Source organism: Canis lupus, chromosome 21, assembly GCF_011100685.1.
Source record: "Canis lupus familiaris isolate Mischka breed German Shepherd chromosome 21, alternate assembly UU_Cfam_GSD_1.0, whole genome shotgun sequence".
Classification (NCBI taxonomy): Eukaryota; Metazoa; Chordata; class Mammalia; order Carnivora; family Canidae; genus Canis; species Canis lupus.
The window spans coordinates 10,777,121-10,796,204 of record NC_049242.1 but is presented as its reverse complement, the minus strand read 5'-3'; the positions used below and the strand labels follow the sequence as shown (position 1 = coordinate 10,796,204).

General features: G+C 35.2%; 1 protein-coding gene across 4 annotated transcripts in view; it reads right to left on the bottom strand.

The window, feature by feature from the left end:
• The window catches only part of NOX4 (NADPH oxidase 4), a 161,439-nt gene that overhangs the window by 65,233 nt on the left and 77,122 nt on the right, over positions 1 to 19,084 (bottom strand). For all 4 annotated transcript variants that reach the window (XM_038568349.1, XM_038568350.1, XM_038568351.1 and 1 more), the window contains one exon: positions 10,210 to 10,270. In XM_038568349.1, coding sequence (XP_038424277.1) covers positions 10,210 to 10,270 — 61 coding nt within the window. The remainder of the gene's footprint in view (positions 1 to 10,209; positions 10,271 to 19,084) is intronic.

Below are 19,084 nucleotides of genomic sequence, written 5' to 3'. Positions count from 1 at the left end.
TAAGTGAGCTGTCATCTACTAAACAATGACAGCACAGATTTCATGTTCATAAACTGAGAAACCAAGAGGAAAACAATCCATCCTCTCTCCTGAGAGCAGATGGGCATTTAAATTATAATATAAATTACTCACTTCCCTAAAAGAAAAATTTCCTTAATTTCTGAGGTTATGAAAATGAAATTTAACCCCAGATCATATTTATTGAATGATTTATTATATTATGATAGCAAATGAGTTACGTTAAATCCCATCAAATTAACAAATTAATTGTCCTCCATGATTTCCACATAGACTCACATGAGACCAGAATTACAGTGTTCCATTATACAAGTAATACATAACATTAATACATAATATGTTAGTCCTCATCCTGATCCAGACCCACCTCGATGGATACACAAGTACTTGCATATGGATTTGCTACTCATCTCCCACTGCTAACCACAGGCCAGACTGTACTATAAATTCAGTCACTCTCAGAGTTCTGGAAAAATTTAAAAACAGGAAGAATTTAGAAATATATCCATTTGCTCTGGACTTTATTTGGTATACTGTCAATTTACTGGTCTCTAATATACTTAACACTCATACCATCCCCAAGCTTCTCCCCTCCATTTTCCCCTGAGATAATGTTTATAACATTAGCAGTAACCCCATAGTTATTGTTTGGCCCTATTATGTTGAATCATAGGTCATTCTCTCCACACAACTTTTCACCTCTTCAGCTTCTTTGATACTACAACATTAAATTGGTGTCTTTGCTTCCAATCTGGTCTTTCTCCTTGCCAATCTATGTAATATCAGCAAGGTGACTCATATAAAGTGCAAATTTTACTTCAGTTACTTTTTAAAGTCCTTCAATTTTTCACCAACATCTTTAGACAAAAAGGCCAAACTTCTTAGCAATTCCAGGCTCCTCCATGTCATGGCCTCTGGATACCACTCCAGCTTGGCCTCCCAACACCATGACATTTTACTCACATTCCATGATAGTTCACACCTCTGAGCAATTATTCATGCTATTTCTTTCTCTGGAATAATCTCCCACACTGGACAAGTCCTGCACTGTTTGCCCCAGAAAGCCTCGTAATTCTCTGTCCCAGAAGCATATACATCCTCCATTTTGGAGAGCACAGCATTACATTTTGTTTCTATATTTGAGTCCTGCCCCCACTAGCGTGTGAGTGTTTGTGAAGCAGAGGATATGCCTCTCTGCCTTCTTGCATAGGCATCCATCCCCTTCTCCCTCCCTTCCTTCCTTCTCTTAACAAATAATTACATTTACTTGGAACAACCATTTTACTAGGCCTTTGAATACAATGGTGAGCAAAAAGACTACTACCATAATTATGCTTAGTCTATGGGAGGAAACTTGTTACACCAATGATAACATTTAGAATATGTAGTTACCAAAAGAGGTAAGTGACCTCAAAAATAGAAATACAGCCGCATATACCTAATATGCGATATTAAACATATTTTAATTTGGAACAACACCTAAAACTGAGGTGTCTAGAAGGCTTTTCAGAAGAAATGATTCCTGAGCTATGATTTAAAGATCCCAGGTGCATGTGTGGGTAAGGATGAATGGGGTGGTGGAGAGTACTATAAACATATGGATCACGAAGAAAGCAAGAAAACATAACTGAACCAAAAGGCCAGTGTTGCTATAGTGTAGAGAAGAAACAGTTGAATCAAGATGACAGGTAGGTCAAGACCAGAGCAGGAAGGCCCTCCTAGGCCATCATGAGGATTTTCTATCTTTATCCTAGAAGCAATGGAAAGCTATTAAAGGGATTGAAGCAAGATAAGTGATTTAATTTGATTCAGGCTTTGAAGCTTCTCTGGCTACAGTGCAGAGAATGGATTGGAAGTGACAGCTATAAAAAAAAAAAAAAAGGAAGTGACAGCTATAGTGAATTCAATCAGGAATGGACCAATACTGGTACAATACAACACCACCAGCACCTCTACCTGTTCAATAACTAATCTAAAGAACTGGTTATGCCTGGAAAAAACAATTATTCTGAGTTGTCTCCCTTAAATTTTGGATTACATACTTTAGTAGGCCTCTTGGCACATCTCAGAAGGGCTACCATCCTTCACTCATCAATTTACTATTTCAAGTGATACATTATACCTTCCACCTTCTCAAAATTCAGCATACCTTCCTCCATCCTCAGTCTCAGTAATAACCTTTCTATTTTTTCACCGTGGAAACAGAAGGAACCAGAAAAGAAATCCCATTCCTCCCACTCCAAACCCACCAATCCATTTGTAGCCATGCTCTGTAACCATCTTCTCTGTCTCCCCACCTGTTATGAAGCATGACTGCCCAGCTGCCTTATCTGTGGTCAACTCCTCCACTTGCACACCGAATCCAGTTCTTCTGGAATTCATTAAGAGGCACTTGTGGACTGTGCTCCTGTGATTATAACCTCTATCGCTCCAGCAATGTCAACTTTTTCCTCTCTACTTCATTCTCATTACTCATATTGTTCCCAGAAGTATGAAAACATATTATAATAGCTCGCATTAAATATGTGTATATGTTTCATATTTCTATACATGTATTTATTATATGTACGCTTAGCTTGTATCTGCCTTGTCCCGATATCCTCCTTCCTTCAGCTACTGATTTATTGCTTTATTTCATTTTATATCAAAACTCCTTAGAATTTTCCCAGTAGTGTTTTGGCAAATATTTAACGGCTAGGTCTTTAAAAATATTTTTAAATCCTTTTTTTATGATGCCTGTCAATTTCTTGGAATAAATGCACTGTGATTTTTTAAAGCTATTGAACTTGACCTCACTGAACATAGAGTTGGAAGAGAAGCACCCAATGATCCAATGAACTCACAGGAGCTGGCCCCAACATATCATTGGATTTGTCCATATGGACCATCTCTACTTCTCCTACTATCTCTTGGACCTACTTCTGGCAGGCTTCTATTCCCAATACTACATTAAAAACATAGCTCCCAAAGTCATTAATTCAGTCTTCAATTTACTCCACTCTTTGACAGTATTTGTTTCAGTTGATCAGTGCCTCTTTTTTTTTTTTTTTTTTTAAACAATGTCTTGTTCTGTCCAGAAATCAAACTCTCTGGTTCCCTTCTTACCTTAGTGGCCCCTCCACCTATGTCACCTTTGCTGCACTCTACATGTTGAAAGTCTCAGGGCTCTATTATATTTCTTCTCTAACTATATATATCCTTAAAGTAGCTACTCTTGATTGGACAGTGCCACTTTGGAGGGGCAGTTTTGAGAACTTGGGGGGCAATTTGGTTCCCACAATGATGATCAGCAGTTACCAAACTTTAGAAGGTAGGTAGGGGTCAGAGACATTAGTTATCCTGTAACATTGTGGAGGATGCTATGCAACAAGGAATTATCTTACTTCCTGCCTGTTTTTCAAATGACTTCCTGGACATTCATGTAAACGAAAAACTCACTTATAAAAATGCATTTATAAAAAATGCAAAGTTTTTGCATGATGTAAATACATGCTAAAAAAATCCCAAGATTGCAATCACCCTGTAAACTGAAGTAATATTGTAAACTATTATGTCTAGAACTTCACCAAGAGAAGCTCACTATTTTGGAAAATTACATCATAAAGAAAATAGTGCTTCTAATGTTTCAATTGTTTTGAGATCTGATATTTGGAAACTTCTTATTCGTGAACAATCTGTATGTGAATTAAGTCACCTATTTCATGATGACTTCTAGTATAGTTATGCTTGAAAATTTAAATATGAAATATAAATCATTTACTATAAATTATTTTAGTAGCTCCTTCATGCTAAAGTTAGGACACTGTTTTATAAAATCATTTCTGTACATAATATCTGCAAATTGCATTTTAAGAATGTAAAGTGGGCATACAAAATGTTATAAAATGAATATAAATTGCTATAGAAGGTATATTAATGTAATAACATAGAGAGAAAACATATACAATATAAATACATAATATATACAATGTAAAATATATATAAATATATTTTTAAATGTATATAAATCTTACATAGATGCAATTACTATGTTAGCTTTTATCTAACTTCATATCTTTAGATCCATGAATATAGTAATAATTCCCAAGTTTGGATCTCTATCCTGACCTCCAAACTAACATATGCAATGGACTATTCAACCTTACTTTTTGAAAGTCTCAGAGGCATCTCAAATTTAAACTGTATAAAACTGAATTTAAATGTCCACTCTTGTGTGCCCTGATATGCTGCAAAGATCTTTAACTCAATACACAGCAGCATTGCCCGTCCACTTACTTATTTACACTAAATGCCTAGATGATCTCTAATTCTTAACTCTCCTTTTTTATTATTTTTTAATTTTTTAAAGAGTTTATTTATTGGGATGGGGGACATAGAGAGGAAGACAGAATCTTAAACAGATTCCACCTTAAGCGTGGAGTCCAACATGGGGCTTGATCTCACGACCCTAAAGATCATGACTTGAGCTGAAATCAAGAGTTGGTCCCTTAACCAACTGAGCCACATCCAATCCACCAACAACTGTCAGATACACCTTCAGGATCCACTTTTCACAACCCAGTCATTGTAACCCTATGTGTAACTAGTACTTTCTCTTGTCTAGACAACAGCAAAGGCTTCTCTCTAAACTCATCTCCTAATTCCCCATTCTGGCCCAGCCCCATCATATTCTCTATACAGCAGCCAGAGTTACCATTTTAAAATGTAGTCAGACCCTAATCAAAACCCTCCAATGATTTTCTACAACACTTAAAATAAAACTGAAGTCTCTAAGTGCCTACCATATCTGGTCCATGGGTGTTCTCAGATTTCATTTACTACAACCTTCCCATTTAATTCCAGCAACACTGCACTTCTAGCTGGTCTTTGAACACAAACATTTGACTGCTTCAGGGTTTTTACACTTCGTCTTACCTCCCCTACTATTACTGCTCCAGATTCAGAGCTCTGTTCAAAGAGGCTTCACTGACGTCCTGTAATAGTCCGAATCCAACTAAAACCAGGAATGACTCTACGTCATTTAAGTGGAAGGAATTTAATACAGGGAACTAGTGAGTTAAGTGAGGGAAGAACTGAAGCTAAAAGATTGTGAACAAATGTAGAGAATAGAAAGAAGATACTACTGTCCATGGGGACTGATGGGGAACCAGGCTACCAGAACCCATAAAGCAGACCCACATGGCAAGAGATAAAACCACTACTGAAGCATCTTTAAAATGATGATATATTCCCCACCTCAGCAAAAAGTTTGACCTGTTTTCTGCCCTGTTCTAAATTTCCACCTTTTCCCTTTCTCCTTAAACTCATTTAAGATAAATAAATAACCTTGGCCTGACAACCACTAGGTAATATGTGTTAAAACAAAATGGATATCATTCAGATGCAGATTTCTAAACCATGACTATTTTTCTCAATCATATAAAAATGCAAGTCCTCCTATAGCCTATAATGTCTGATCCCCTACTCACCTCCCTGTTTTATTTCCTACTACTCTCTCCCTCACTGTATCTATTCCAGCCCCACTGGTTTCCTTGCCATTCCTTGAATATCCAAACTTATTCTCACCTCAAGGACTTTGCACTTACTCTTTCCTCAGTCTAAATACACTTCTTCCTGTAATCTACTGACATCCCCTCATCTCCTTGTATGAAACTAAACACCCTATCTATTTTTTAAATGATTTCATTTATTTATTCATGAGAGACACAGAGATATAGAGAGGCAGAGACAAAGGCAGAGGGAGAAGCAGGCTTCATGCAGGGAGCCCAATGTGGGACTCGATCCCAGGACCCCGGGATCACACCCTCAGCCAAAGGCAGATGCTTTAACTGCTGAGCCACTCAGGTGTCCCCTAAACACCCTATCTAAAACAGTACTACCACCTTTCATCATTAGTACTCCCTTAACTTTATTTTTCTTCAGACCATCTAGCACTATCTAATATATTATACCTTGGTTTGTTTTAGTTTGTTTGTTTATTGGAGATCTCTACTGACTAGAATATAGTCTCTAGGAGAGCAGAGAGCTTGGCTGTTTTGGCCAATGGTATATCCCCAGACACATGCACTGCCCAGTATAAGTAGGTGTTTAGTAAATAATTATTAGCCAAAATAACAAATAGTTTAAATGTTATCTTCCACAAATGACTAACCATTATAATTTGCTAATCAAATCAACAACAACAAAAAGTATTTCTAGTCACTCTTTTGTAGATGTAGCAATTGATAATTTATATTCATTATGCGTTTAAACTAAAGCTCACACTGCATGAACATGCATTATATAAAACCCAGATATTTTATATATCCAAGTATGATTTGTGTTGTTCAAAAAAAGTCAGTTTGCTCAAACTTATTTTGGATCTGGATTTTGGGCATGTCCTCCAAAATAAGGTTGGTATTCAATAGGAATACTTTAATTTTTTGCTTTTTTTACAGCCACCAAAAGCCATTCACAGATACATATGGTAAAGTCACAATTGTTCCAAAACATGTTCTCATTATAAAATAATAACATTATTATAATTCGTGTCATCATAATCTGCTTTATAAAGAGTTCCTCAAATTAAAAAAAAACACTAAGTGCATTACACATATTTTGTTTTAATCTTTTCCTAAACAATCAGCTAGATGAAGCATAAAATGTACCTGGCTAATTCAGTGACAGAGAAATAAACAGAGAAAGAATTATCACCTCTTTTTTGGTCTAGTCTTTAACTAAAGTTCTATCTAAGGCTATTTGTACTATAAGTATCAATGTGTTAGGTAATTAAGGCAAATCCATGATGTTATATTGGCCCTGTTTTCTCACTTTTGACCCTCAAAGTGAACCATATCTTCTGATTGTAGCAAGATTTTCAATAGATAATAAATTAATGGAAATTGATACCACAGATTCAAAGAAAAGCTATTATGTGATTCATAAAATAAGTCCTCTGTAGCATACTTATCCAGTTGTCAATCCATTAATTATCAAATGGAAAAATTATAAAATCTTTAGATTAATTTCAATGTGGATATTATGCATATAATGTTTTTGTAGTAAAACTTAACCTCTCTAGAGTAAGCTGCTATTTAGAGCACTAAAAAAACCAGCAGACATTATTCAATAGTAATGACACCTAATACAGAAAGTAACAAAACATTTTGGATAGTTAGAATGATAATGAAGCCGATAGGCAATCTGTGACCATGTATTTAAAACTGAAAAGTAAGACTGATTCTAGAAAAGCAACAAAATATTAATTCAATGATAAATCCACTTGAGTAAGTCACTCTACTCACTCTATCATGATCATTTTATGGGAAAACCTAAACTGTGTTTGAGGTTTGAAGAGTCTTCCAAACTTAATGAGTCTTTTTCACATACTTAAGGGATGCAACAAGAGTCTTGATTAAAATAAAAAGCTAGACAATAAATCTAAAACTTTAAGGCCTCCTTGTTCTGTGCTATGTAGCTGCTTAAACTGCTTCTTGGTCACTTTGCTGCTGGGGATCATTGCTTAATCTTGGAAAGATCATCCATGGGGTAATCTTAACCTGTTCTTTAGACCTGCCCAGGGCAGAACATATTTCTGGGAAGAAAATCTAACTATAAAATATCTGTCAGTTTAGAAAAGCAGACCTCTGATATTCAACTTTTAAGTACCCCTTTGTTATTTCCTACCTCTACTGCTCTTAATACTACGTTTTAATTAATTTTCACAGAAGAAAAAAAAAAACAAAAAAACAAAACAGGGCAGCCCCCGTGGCACAGTGGTTTAGCGCTGCCTTCAGCCCAGGGTGTGATCCTGCAGACCCGGGATCCAGTCCCACGTCAGGCTCCCTGCAGGAGCCTCCTTCTCCCTCTGCCTGTGTCTCTGCCTCTTTGTGTGTGTGTGTGTCTGTCATGAATAAATAAATAAAAAATCTTAAAAAAAAAGAAAAAAAAACACCAACAACTAATGATCCTTGATCTTAGGAGTAATGTTCCCAGTTTTCCTTCCATAATTATAATTCCATTGTTTTAAGACAGCTAAACCTTTTTTTGAAGTAAAGTGCCAGATAGTGGCAGAGCTATTTAGGAGTTTTATGCATGAATGTTTGACATTTTTTTTCCAAGTCAACAAATATTTAAAGTCAACAACCAAGAAGGTCTATTAATTGAAAAGCATCTGACTGGAACTGAACTCTGAATAGAATGATCTTATTTCTCCCTCAATGGCACAGTACATTAAAAAGGAGGATAAAATTAAAACTAAAGTGTTCCTAACAGAAAAGATTGAAATAAATGATGAAACCATTTCTTTAATGAGCAACTGACAATAGAAAATAACTTTATGAAGAAATTTGTGAACAATAGCTAGTAATAATCCATCATGAAGTTTCTCCTTACCATGATGAATTAAATTATATCTTCATTGTGCTTGTTTCCCTTCAGATATAGAATTTTATCAATTACCATTCATTACTGAAGTTAGTTCTTAGTTTATTGGGATTCTTACCAAAGAAGAACTTTACTCATTTGTCAAATAGTGCAAAACAGCTATGATTATATCAACAAGCTCTGGGTGTATCCTGAGAATCACTATTTTCATACTATACCAGTGTTTTTTAAACAAGGGGCTACCATTATCTCTCTTGAATGCAATCAAATAAACTATTTCTATTGAGGCCTGATTTTTCACATTTCCAAATAGGTCATTACTGCTCAAAGATCTTTCAATTAATTTCATTGTTTGCCCATTAAATACCATGTAGCATATTTTCTCCATTTTTATCAAGTCTCCAATGGCAAACTGGCTGCCCTTTATATAGATACAGAATTTATACACACTATTATTTTTAACTGTATGATATAAATTCTTTCAACTATCCTTCTTCCTAAAATATCTCTTTATTACATAATATCTTGTCCTAATTTGTACAGAAATTAGTCCCCTTTCCAGTGCTAGCTTCTCAGACCTGTGCTTGCAAATCCATTCCTTTTAGTCCTCTTTCCATTCCCACACCTCCACTGACTCTTCTCCTCTGCCTTCCAGTACCAGTAAGTCCTTTCCTTCACTGTAATCCATCCAACTAACAAATTATTAATACTATTGTTGTTATGGTGTTCCAAATCTTTCAAAAGTTCTCTAGCATCTCTAAGTTATTCTAATATTTTGTCAAGGCATTCAAGATCTTCACTGAGTTGATGTTAAATGGCTTTTTCCCTAGGACTCCCCAGAATAAAATCTTTGCTTCTGCTAGGCTGACTCACTCACTTTTCTCATATATGGTTTATGCATTACCATCCCTGGTTTTTGACAACGCTGTGAATTTTACCAAAATGACCTCCTTCCTTCTTCATTTGCCTGATTTTCAAGGTTCAGCTCAAATTCTGTCTTCTCTATAAAGCTCCTCCTAGAACCCCAGACTACACTAAATCTATCTTTTTCTGATTCCCTGCTCCAATTTAGCACTCAATTAGGAAATATTTTTATTTATACTTGCATTAGTGTTTATACTTGCATCCTTCCTTTTGAGCATCCAAGCTAAGCAACTAGCCAATAAGTTAACATTTACTGAGCACTCACTTGTCAATCACTCTTTGGACCAGAGGAACAGAAGAATGAATAATGTTTCTTTTATTCACTCAGAACTCTTAATACAAAGCACCTTTCAGGGAATACACAAGTTTTTACTAAATAAGTGAGTAACAAATCACTAATAGATTTGCTATTAAAAGTGACCACTCTTCCAAACATGCTGTGCAGTTGCTATACACACATAGGTAATATCACAAAACAATCATGCAAGACTGGAAGTTTTAAATCTCAATATAAATCCTAATCCCAGGTGTTTATTAGTTTTAGAGTAAAACCAATCACTGATTTTAAAATCATATATTTTAAAAAAAAAAAAACACATTTCATTCTTCTCATTATTGCCCATGCATCTGACAAGTAGGCAGAAACCGATGATTTATAAGCACAGCAATCAAAACATTATAAACAATTGTGGGTATCCAAAGTATCTGAATTCCAAAAATCTATCTGACAAGAAGAAAATATGACTATCAAAACTGTATAAGAAAAGAGAAAACAAAACAACAGCTTGAGAACATATATACATTTCTATATGTGCTAGTAGTCCTACCACTTAAACACATGTGAACTATTGTATAACTGATTATTTTCAAAGCGTATAACTTAAAACTCTATGCTCTACATACCTGTCCAATCTCCTACTATTTTAAGGTGGACCCCAAATGTTGCTTTGGTTTCAGTAGGACACTAAAAAGCAAACAAACAAAAAAACTAGAATCATTTCTGAGTATTCTGAGTAATAATTATGTATTACCAAACTATGATTCAATTACAATTTTCATTCTCATAGCAAGTCCCCAGAATCAATAGAAAATAGGAAGTAATGAACTAAAAATCAATATAGATCCTCATTAGTGGAGGAAAAAAGCAACACTGATCAGTCAATAAGACAATATACATTGCTCTAAAAACCCATAAGTATATATATATAAAAATACACATAATCTAAAATTGTTAGCATATCACAAATATTGTCTAAATACCTTTTGAATTAAGATATTTAAGAGGACAGAGCTTTTAACCACAAAGGAAGAGATGGAGACTAATGATTTTAATGTCTTTTTCTCTCCAGATATTATTATACACTTCACATTTTAACAAATTCCAGGAATAAAGAAACAAAACATTTCCCAATGTGACCGGAATTTTCCATGTCCAACAAGGAACTCCTACTGAAAGAGTTCTATTTCATTCCCTCCTTTAATTCTCAGAAGAAATAAACTGGAGTGAACTGGCAAGGGCACCTGGGAAGGGGAATGAGGTGTAGAAATAGAAGAAAAGTATACATGGCCCCATGTTTAGGAAATGTAGAAAACACCCACATCACTGAAATGAGAGGATAATTTTTGGTTCACAATAAGAAAATGTAGAATCACCTTTTATTTTTCAGAATCCCAATCTCTTATCCATAATCCTCAGGTTCAAATGTTGTGAAAAGTAAGCTTCAGAACTCATTTGGTGGCACTATCTGACTTGAATTTATGGGAGGGTAATAGTGGGAGACTAAAAGCTCTGTACAAAAATTCATACAGAAGTGTTTTCCTACAGAAGTATCTATTTGCTTAAGAATCTTACCCCATAACCTGCTAGAGAACTTATATAATATATAAAACATACATACCTTTTAAAATCTACAAAATTCTAAATTCTGAAAACACATCTAACTTAGGGGTTATGGATAAGAACTTTATACACACTATTATTTTTAACTGTATGATAAAAGCTCTTTCAATTGTCCTAATTTCTTATCACACAATATCTTATCCTTTCCTGATTTTTAGAGAAATGAGTCCCCTTTTTCCAATGCTAACTTCTCAAAACTTGGGTTGCCATGCTTTCACTGAGTACCATGTGCCAAAGGCAGTGCTAAGTGCTTTATTTCCAAAATCTTACAATAACCTCTGGAGAGCTGTCTTTTATAGTTAAAGAAACTGAATAACTGGGACTTAAAAATATGAACTTTTCCCAAGATCACACAACTAGTAAGAAGAGAAGACAGAGTTCAGTCCAGGTGTGTCTGACTACATAGTTCTTAACTATGGCAAGTCACGGTCTCCTCTAAGGCAAACATGGAAAATGGGTAAGGGTCACATGAAAAATCAACTGGAGTAGGAGGAAGAAGTTATTTGTTGAAGATTACTAGAAGAGATGTACAACAATAAGAATGAAGGGGAAATATGAGCTGAAGTCAAAGCACAGACATGGTTCTGGGGGCCCTGTGATAGAGAATGGGTTGCATAAAGCAAATCTAAAATCCTCAAGCTCCCTGTGTCAACCAACTAATGTAGGTCACACTGGGATGCTATAAGAGGAAATAAAGGGAGGTGAAGACACTGTGGAGAAATGTAAAGAATTCACAGTCAAACAAGAAAGGTAGCTTGGAAATCAGTGAAAGCCCTAAAATAAAAATGTAGGTATTCACAAGAAATCACAAACATACTAATAGTTCATGATCTAATATACGTTCAGGATTGGGAACTGATGTGATATGGAATTATTGCTAGTATGATAAAAATATTAAGATAAAATATTATGAAATTATATTATTTAAATATTATTTGTACTATTAAAATGGTATTTCATTATAATTATGACTCTAATATTGATTTCATTTGCATTCTGGTTTCTAATAACTCCAAGATCAATAGGTTTTCGAATGAGAACATATTAATTATTCCATTAGTAAGATGGTGTGATCTGTAAAAGCCACCCATCATTTTTTACTTCATACTACTTAATGCTGGCCAGAGCCTCTATGCAGTAAAAGTTGTAGCTAGCAGAAAGCAAGAACCCCAACAGAGTTCCAGGCTACCAATCTGTTTGCCTATGTGTCACACTTGATGTTTCCCTCATTGTAAACTAACTCTTAGATCATAAAAAGAAGATCTAAGCCAAGAAGGCATCAGAATAGAGAGAAAAAAAGTTAGTCTTGATACGTCTGAGTGCATATCTGGCTTGATATAATCTCATATTCTAAAGGAAAACATATATCTTCCCAAATATTCATCTCTCTAGTCCATTCTTTCAACTAATGGAAAACATGTATCTTCCCAAATATTCATCTCTCTAGTCCATTCTTTCAACGCAAACATTGTAAAAGATACTTGCATGTGATAACATCCCCACAGGTCCTGAAGAAGCTTACAAACCTCCCTCTTGTGATGCTGGCCATATATATCAGTACAGTTTTTAAGTTGATCTGATTTTGAACAGATAAAACATAGTATTGTTTCTCTCAAACTCTGGGATTAATACCTTTATAAGTTACTGATACTTTCTTAAACTCGCTAGGAATAAGAACACAGAATTTAATATAGTCTTTGCCCAGTCATATTGCCTCAAATTTGAAGGAGGCCTGTACATACAGAATGGTTTCAGCATGTGTGGTTTGAAACAATGACTGGAGATCTTAGAATCATATTCTAGTAGCATTGCCCAAAAATGTTGCTTAAACAGTAGTGTAGTGATTCTTTAATGCTTCCTCACTATCTTTCAATTTCTTTATTTTTTAAAAAAGTTTTTATTCAGATTCCAGTTAGTTATCATAGTGTTATATTCATTTCAGGTATACAATGTAGTGAATCAAGCCGTCCATACATCACCTGGCACTAATCATGGCATAGTGCACTCCTTAAATTCCAACACCTATCTCATTCATCCCCCTCACTCACCTCCTCACTGGTAACCATCAGTTTGTTCTCTATTGTTCTGAGTCTGTTTCTTGGTTTGTCTCTCTCTTTTCCCCTTTGCTCCTTTGTTTTGTGAAATCACATGGTATTTGTCTTTCTCCGGCTTATTTTGCTTAGCATGATACACTCTAGCTCCATCTATGTCATAGCAAATGGCAAGATTTCATTCTTTTTATGGCTGAGTAATATTCCTGTGTGTGTGTGTGTATACACACACATCCCAAACTGGACAGCAGTATGCAAAAGAATGAAACCAGACCAAGACCACTTTCTTACACCATGCACAAAAATTAATTCAAAATGCATTCAAGATCTAAATGTTAGACAGGAAACCATCAAAATCCTAGAGGAAAACTTAGGCAGTAACCTTTTTGCCATAGACCATAGCACCTTCTTTCTAGATATGTCTCCTCACTATATTTCTAATAGTGCTAAAAAATAAAAAAAAAAATTCTCAAAAGGAAGAGATAGTAAAATACAGATATCTATGGCTCTCTACCTCTCCTAGAACATTAATAAGGAAATATGCTTATAACAAGTTTTCAGTTTAAAAATCTTCAGGATAAAAAAAAATAAAAAAATAAAAAAATAAAAATTTTCAGGATAATATGTGTAGTTAAGCTCACATTATTTAAAAAACAGTTATGAGTGGGTTTTTTTATAGAGAAATAAGTTGAAGAGAACACATAATACAGCATTAGGAATATTAACTTCTGGGAAGCAAAATTGAAGGCAGAAAATGAGAACTCATATACATCTCCTTTTAAAAATTTATTATTAGCCTTTGTAATGTTTATAATTTTTATATATTTTTAAAACGTAATTTATAATGTAAACAATAAGACATTGCTGAGTCTCAATTTAGTCTCACTTAAGTTTCCTAGATGTAGAGAAAGAGTATGGTTCATGTTATGATAATATATGTACCAAAATACACATCACCCAGTTTAAGAGTAAGAAAATGAAGTGATGAAATTTGTAAGAATAGACCTGGGGGAATTTCTATTTTGATATCCTTGAGTAAAAGTGCTTTCCTTCAAATTATTTGTTCAATATGGCATTGACTTTTTAAAGTGCTCAGATGACTAATGATTTTATAACAGTCCCACAAAAATATAAACAGATATTACATAATCATCTTACATTTGAGAACTAAATGTAAAAATGATGTCATTGCACAATGATTTATTCAACATGGAAAAGAAATTTAAAAGCCACAATGTGTTTGTTTTTAAATCAAGAGCCTTGCAATAACAAATAAAAATGATTCTAAAGGAGATGTTACTATATTAAATACTATATTTTCTTTAAAAAAAAAAAACTATATTTTCAATGTAACAAACTTGTTAAGCCAGAGAAAATGTCACAGAATATTAAGAGTCTTTAATCATTATTGTCAGGTCTTATTTTTAACCCCTTCTTCCAAAGCTCTAGTTTTTATGCCCGCTATACGTCTCCATCTGAAATTCACTCTAAATGTACCATATTTAAAATTCTCATTATCTTCCCAAATTGTCCTCTCTTTCTGATTCTCTTATGTTTGAACATAGAACCTATGCCCTTATCAGAACAGAGGCTTAAGTCTCAGAGGAATATCATATATATCTGTTCCTGCCAGCATTCAATCAATTTTCAAGTCCTCTAAAACAATCTTATCAAAGAAAATGTCTGATTACAGCAATCTCTTATTGATTAACCTTTTTTGTCCTCCTAAGGAAAAACACCCACATTCTTTCCTACAGTCTATAGCCAATCACATCTGTTCCAAATCCTTTCCAACTTTATATTCCATATTCCTCCTTGGCCCCTCTAATCCCCTAAGCCAACATGGATCAGCTAATATATTTCCCTAGCCTCTCACATTCCCACTTACTAGTCTACTTATTTAGAATGATTCCATTCCTATTCTCATATTGAACTCTAGCAATTCTTTAAGACACATCTCAAATGCCACCACTCTCATGAAGAAATCGATTTTCCCCACCATGAAAATTCCTCACTTCCCTGAACCCCTAAAATATTTGACTTTTATGCCCTTTATTACAGCCCACTTATTTAACTTTATGGAATTTTTCTCTGTATTAATATACATTTACAAAGTCTTTAGATCAAGAAGTATTTCTAAGTCCATACTGTAAATTCCATAGCATTTTACCCATAGTGGGTATGCATTCAAATATCAGTTCAGTTAAATATTGGAGAATTAACCTGAGAGTGAATAAGGACTTCAACAATGGGTATTTCTTCTATAATTTATTCATACATTCAACACATGAATCCAAAGTTTTCCAGCGACTATACTAGGAGCTCATGCAATTTCACAAATGAGGACTGTTCTAAAAGTAAGAGAGGAGATAACGAGCCAGGAGCACAGAACCCATCACAATTAATGTAACATCATGACTGTAAACATTTTGACAAATACAATATTTTAATGTCTACTTGTTTACTTGAAGAAAAAAATAGTGTTTACTTGTATATTTGCATGAAAAAAATAGACTCCATCTTAGAAAGATTCTAGCAGAATATGTAAATGAGATGTTTATGAACTGTGATGGAATGTGTGTATTTATCTCAACTCCCTCAAAAAAACAAAACACTAAAATGACAGTTTAGGGTTTTAAAAACACAAACTAAAACAGCAAAAATAACACAGGGTATGATAACAACAATGGAGAGGTGTCAGCAGAATTTGGCACCGTGAAATGTGGATGAGATGGTTGATGGGAAACTGATGGAAAGAAACATGCAGCTTGAATCCCACTGCCTTCATAAAATGGATCACCTTGAGAAGCAAGCCCATCTTTCCCTCACAATAGAGCTCAGAGGCAACAGAAGGAAGCCAGGGTTCAGCTTATGATGAAAAAAGAAAGAAAAAGAGGAATTGTGTGTTCACATCTGTATATGGAATAATCTGACCCTCAGGATCATAGTACTCTAACTACAAGCCAGGCAACTACTCCTTCAAAATCCCAAAGACAAGTACAGGTGGGGACAGAAGGGCTTTACATTCCGGAATAGCCCTAGCACAGTGGAAAGTAGAGTTGAGATTGCTGAGATTAGCGACTTTGTTGGCTAGCCCAGCAAATATTTAATGAAAGCACACTGAATGCCATTGCAAATTTACATTTCAAAACTGAGCTCTACAAATGCTCATTAGGACCTGCTCTCCCATGGCCTTCCCTTTCTCAATGAAGTCCCAGTTGCTCAGATCAAACACTTGGAGGATAACCTTGACTTTCTATTGCACATTCCATACCTAGTCTATCAAGAAATCTTGTTAGCACTCACTTAAAATATACTCCGAATCTGACCATTTCTCACCAGCTCCCACGGTCACCACCCTGGTGTAAGCCACTACCACACCTCAACTGGATGCCCAACAACAGTCTCCTAACTGATCTTACTACTTCTGCTAATTTCCCTTCATCTAATCTTAACACAGCAGCAAGAGTAACTTTACTAAAAAGTAAGTCAGACCATGCCATCCCTCTACTCAGAAGCCTCCAATGGCCCCTCCTCACTCAAAGTAAAATCCAAAGTCTTTATAATGTCCTATAAACTCCATATAGTCTGACTCCTCATGACTTTCCTGACATTGTCTCCTAACCATCCTTCCTTTTTCTTAGTGTATCCCAGCCAGTGATTTCCCCCCTTCCACTATGTGTGTATATGTCTCACACATAGACACACACACACACACTCACACACATTTATACAGATGCAAGTCAATAGGCATTAAGTAGAACTCAGGGTGAAAACTGGGCAATTTAGAACAGAAAAATGGCATGATCTGATTTTCATTTTAAAATAATCATTCTAGGATGCTTGTTAAGATTAAATGGTAGGTGAACAATGGCAGACAGAGGGAGACCAGTTAGCAGGCTATCCAGATGGTAGTATACTGGACCAGGGGGCCTCTGTGGAAATGGTGGACATGTTCTGAAGGCAGAGCCAAGAAAATGTGTGGATAGATTACTAACTATATTTAAAAAATAATAAAAATCAAGAATAATATCCAGGTTTCCAGCCTGTGCAGCCTGGAACAATGAGGTTGGTCTTAACAGAGGTGGGGAAGGCTGTGGGTGAAATGAATTTGGGAGGCTTAGGGTTAGGTGTTCAGTTTTAGATTTGTTAAGATGTCTTTTAGATACATTGAGTGGAAGTTTCTGGCAGACAACTGGATACATGAGTTTGAATTTTAGAGTTGGAGGCAAGGCTGGAAATATACATTTGGGAGATGATAACAACCAGATGCCTCAATAAGACTGCATGAGATCATCAGAGAAATGAGTGTAACTAGAGAGGAAAGGGAATTCAAGGAATGGACACTGGAGTGTTCTGATATTTAGAGGTCATGGGGGTGACAAGAAACAGCAAAAAGAGCCTGAGTGAAGCCAGAAAATGAGGAGAAAAACCAGGTGAGTTGGATGTTTCAATAAAGTAATTGATCAGCTGTGCTAAACACTGCTGAGAGGTCAAGTCCATTAAGGACTGGAAAATGACCACCAGACTCAGCAATAACATGGTCATTGCTGACCTTGGAAATGTTTTTCTAGGGTGCTGTGGGTAAAAAGTTGGTGGATTTAAGAGAAAATGAGAGACACAGAACCGAAGAATTGGGAAATGGGGCAGTAGCCGGAAGGAGATGTGAGTCAGGAAAGGAGATTTTATTCACCATGTTCTCTTTTGTACTTAGGTAGAAGGAGGCATCTAAAAATACCAATAGGATAAATCAAGTTTAATATTAAACAGTTGGTTTTCTCTGAATACATTGACCTATTTAGGTTCATATTTATCATGCAGGCTTTCATTAGGCACTGAAGGACTATTTTCTTTTCCCCTGGAAGAAAAGCCAAACTAAAGCAGTTAGATGATGTTGAATTTTCACAGAGTTCAGATGTCCTGTTATGTTTCACGAACATTTGTGACCTTTTTGGGGTAATTTCCACCACTGTGTCTGGTCTATGGTTAAGACACATTGTTGCCTTGCTAATCTATCATCTATCCCAGCTGAGTTTCTAAGCTGCCCAAGCAAAAGATTTGTGAAGCCCTAGAGAAAAACATTTTTTTTAAAGAATTACACAAATGAAAGCAAAACCCAAGATCAAAACAACTGATGCAGACTTCCTGGTTGTACTTAAACCCATGAAATGAAATAAATAATAATAACAAAAACTTTACTAATCTTTACGGAATCCATGACCATTCTCGTCTGGTTTTCATTGAAAACTGGAAAGACTATTCCCAAAGTGACTGGTTAAGAGATTAAAAATACAAAGCAGAAGAATGATGGCAAGTGCAGGATTGCTATGTAAAAGTACAGACAATAACAAACTAACAGCTAGACTTGCCTCTGACTCATGGAAAAATATGTGAAATCAGGTTATCCCAGCTTAAAAATAATGAATCACACAACTTAGAATACAGATGTCAGGAAAGCACATGTGTGTTTCTGAATACAAATAACAATGAAAGGATATAGAAGTATTCATGCAAGCTTCAATCAGTTACTTCCACAAAAAAAAGCAGATTCTACATTATTTCTTTAATTGAGAATCCATGAAAAATATCAACAACCATAATTAATGTCCATCTCAGGTAATTACTAGGAGATGCAACATTTCATACGAAGCAGTAATTTTCATGCTTTCTTAGGTTTGGGATTTTTTAAAGTCATCTCTGATTTGCTTCTCTAAATTAGGTGAAAGCATACCTTACTACAAGATTTGTTTTGGTAGAAAATCCAAACGTTGGTAATTATAGAGCATGACTGAAAAACACTGCTAAAGATCCATTACTAGAGTTGAAG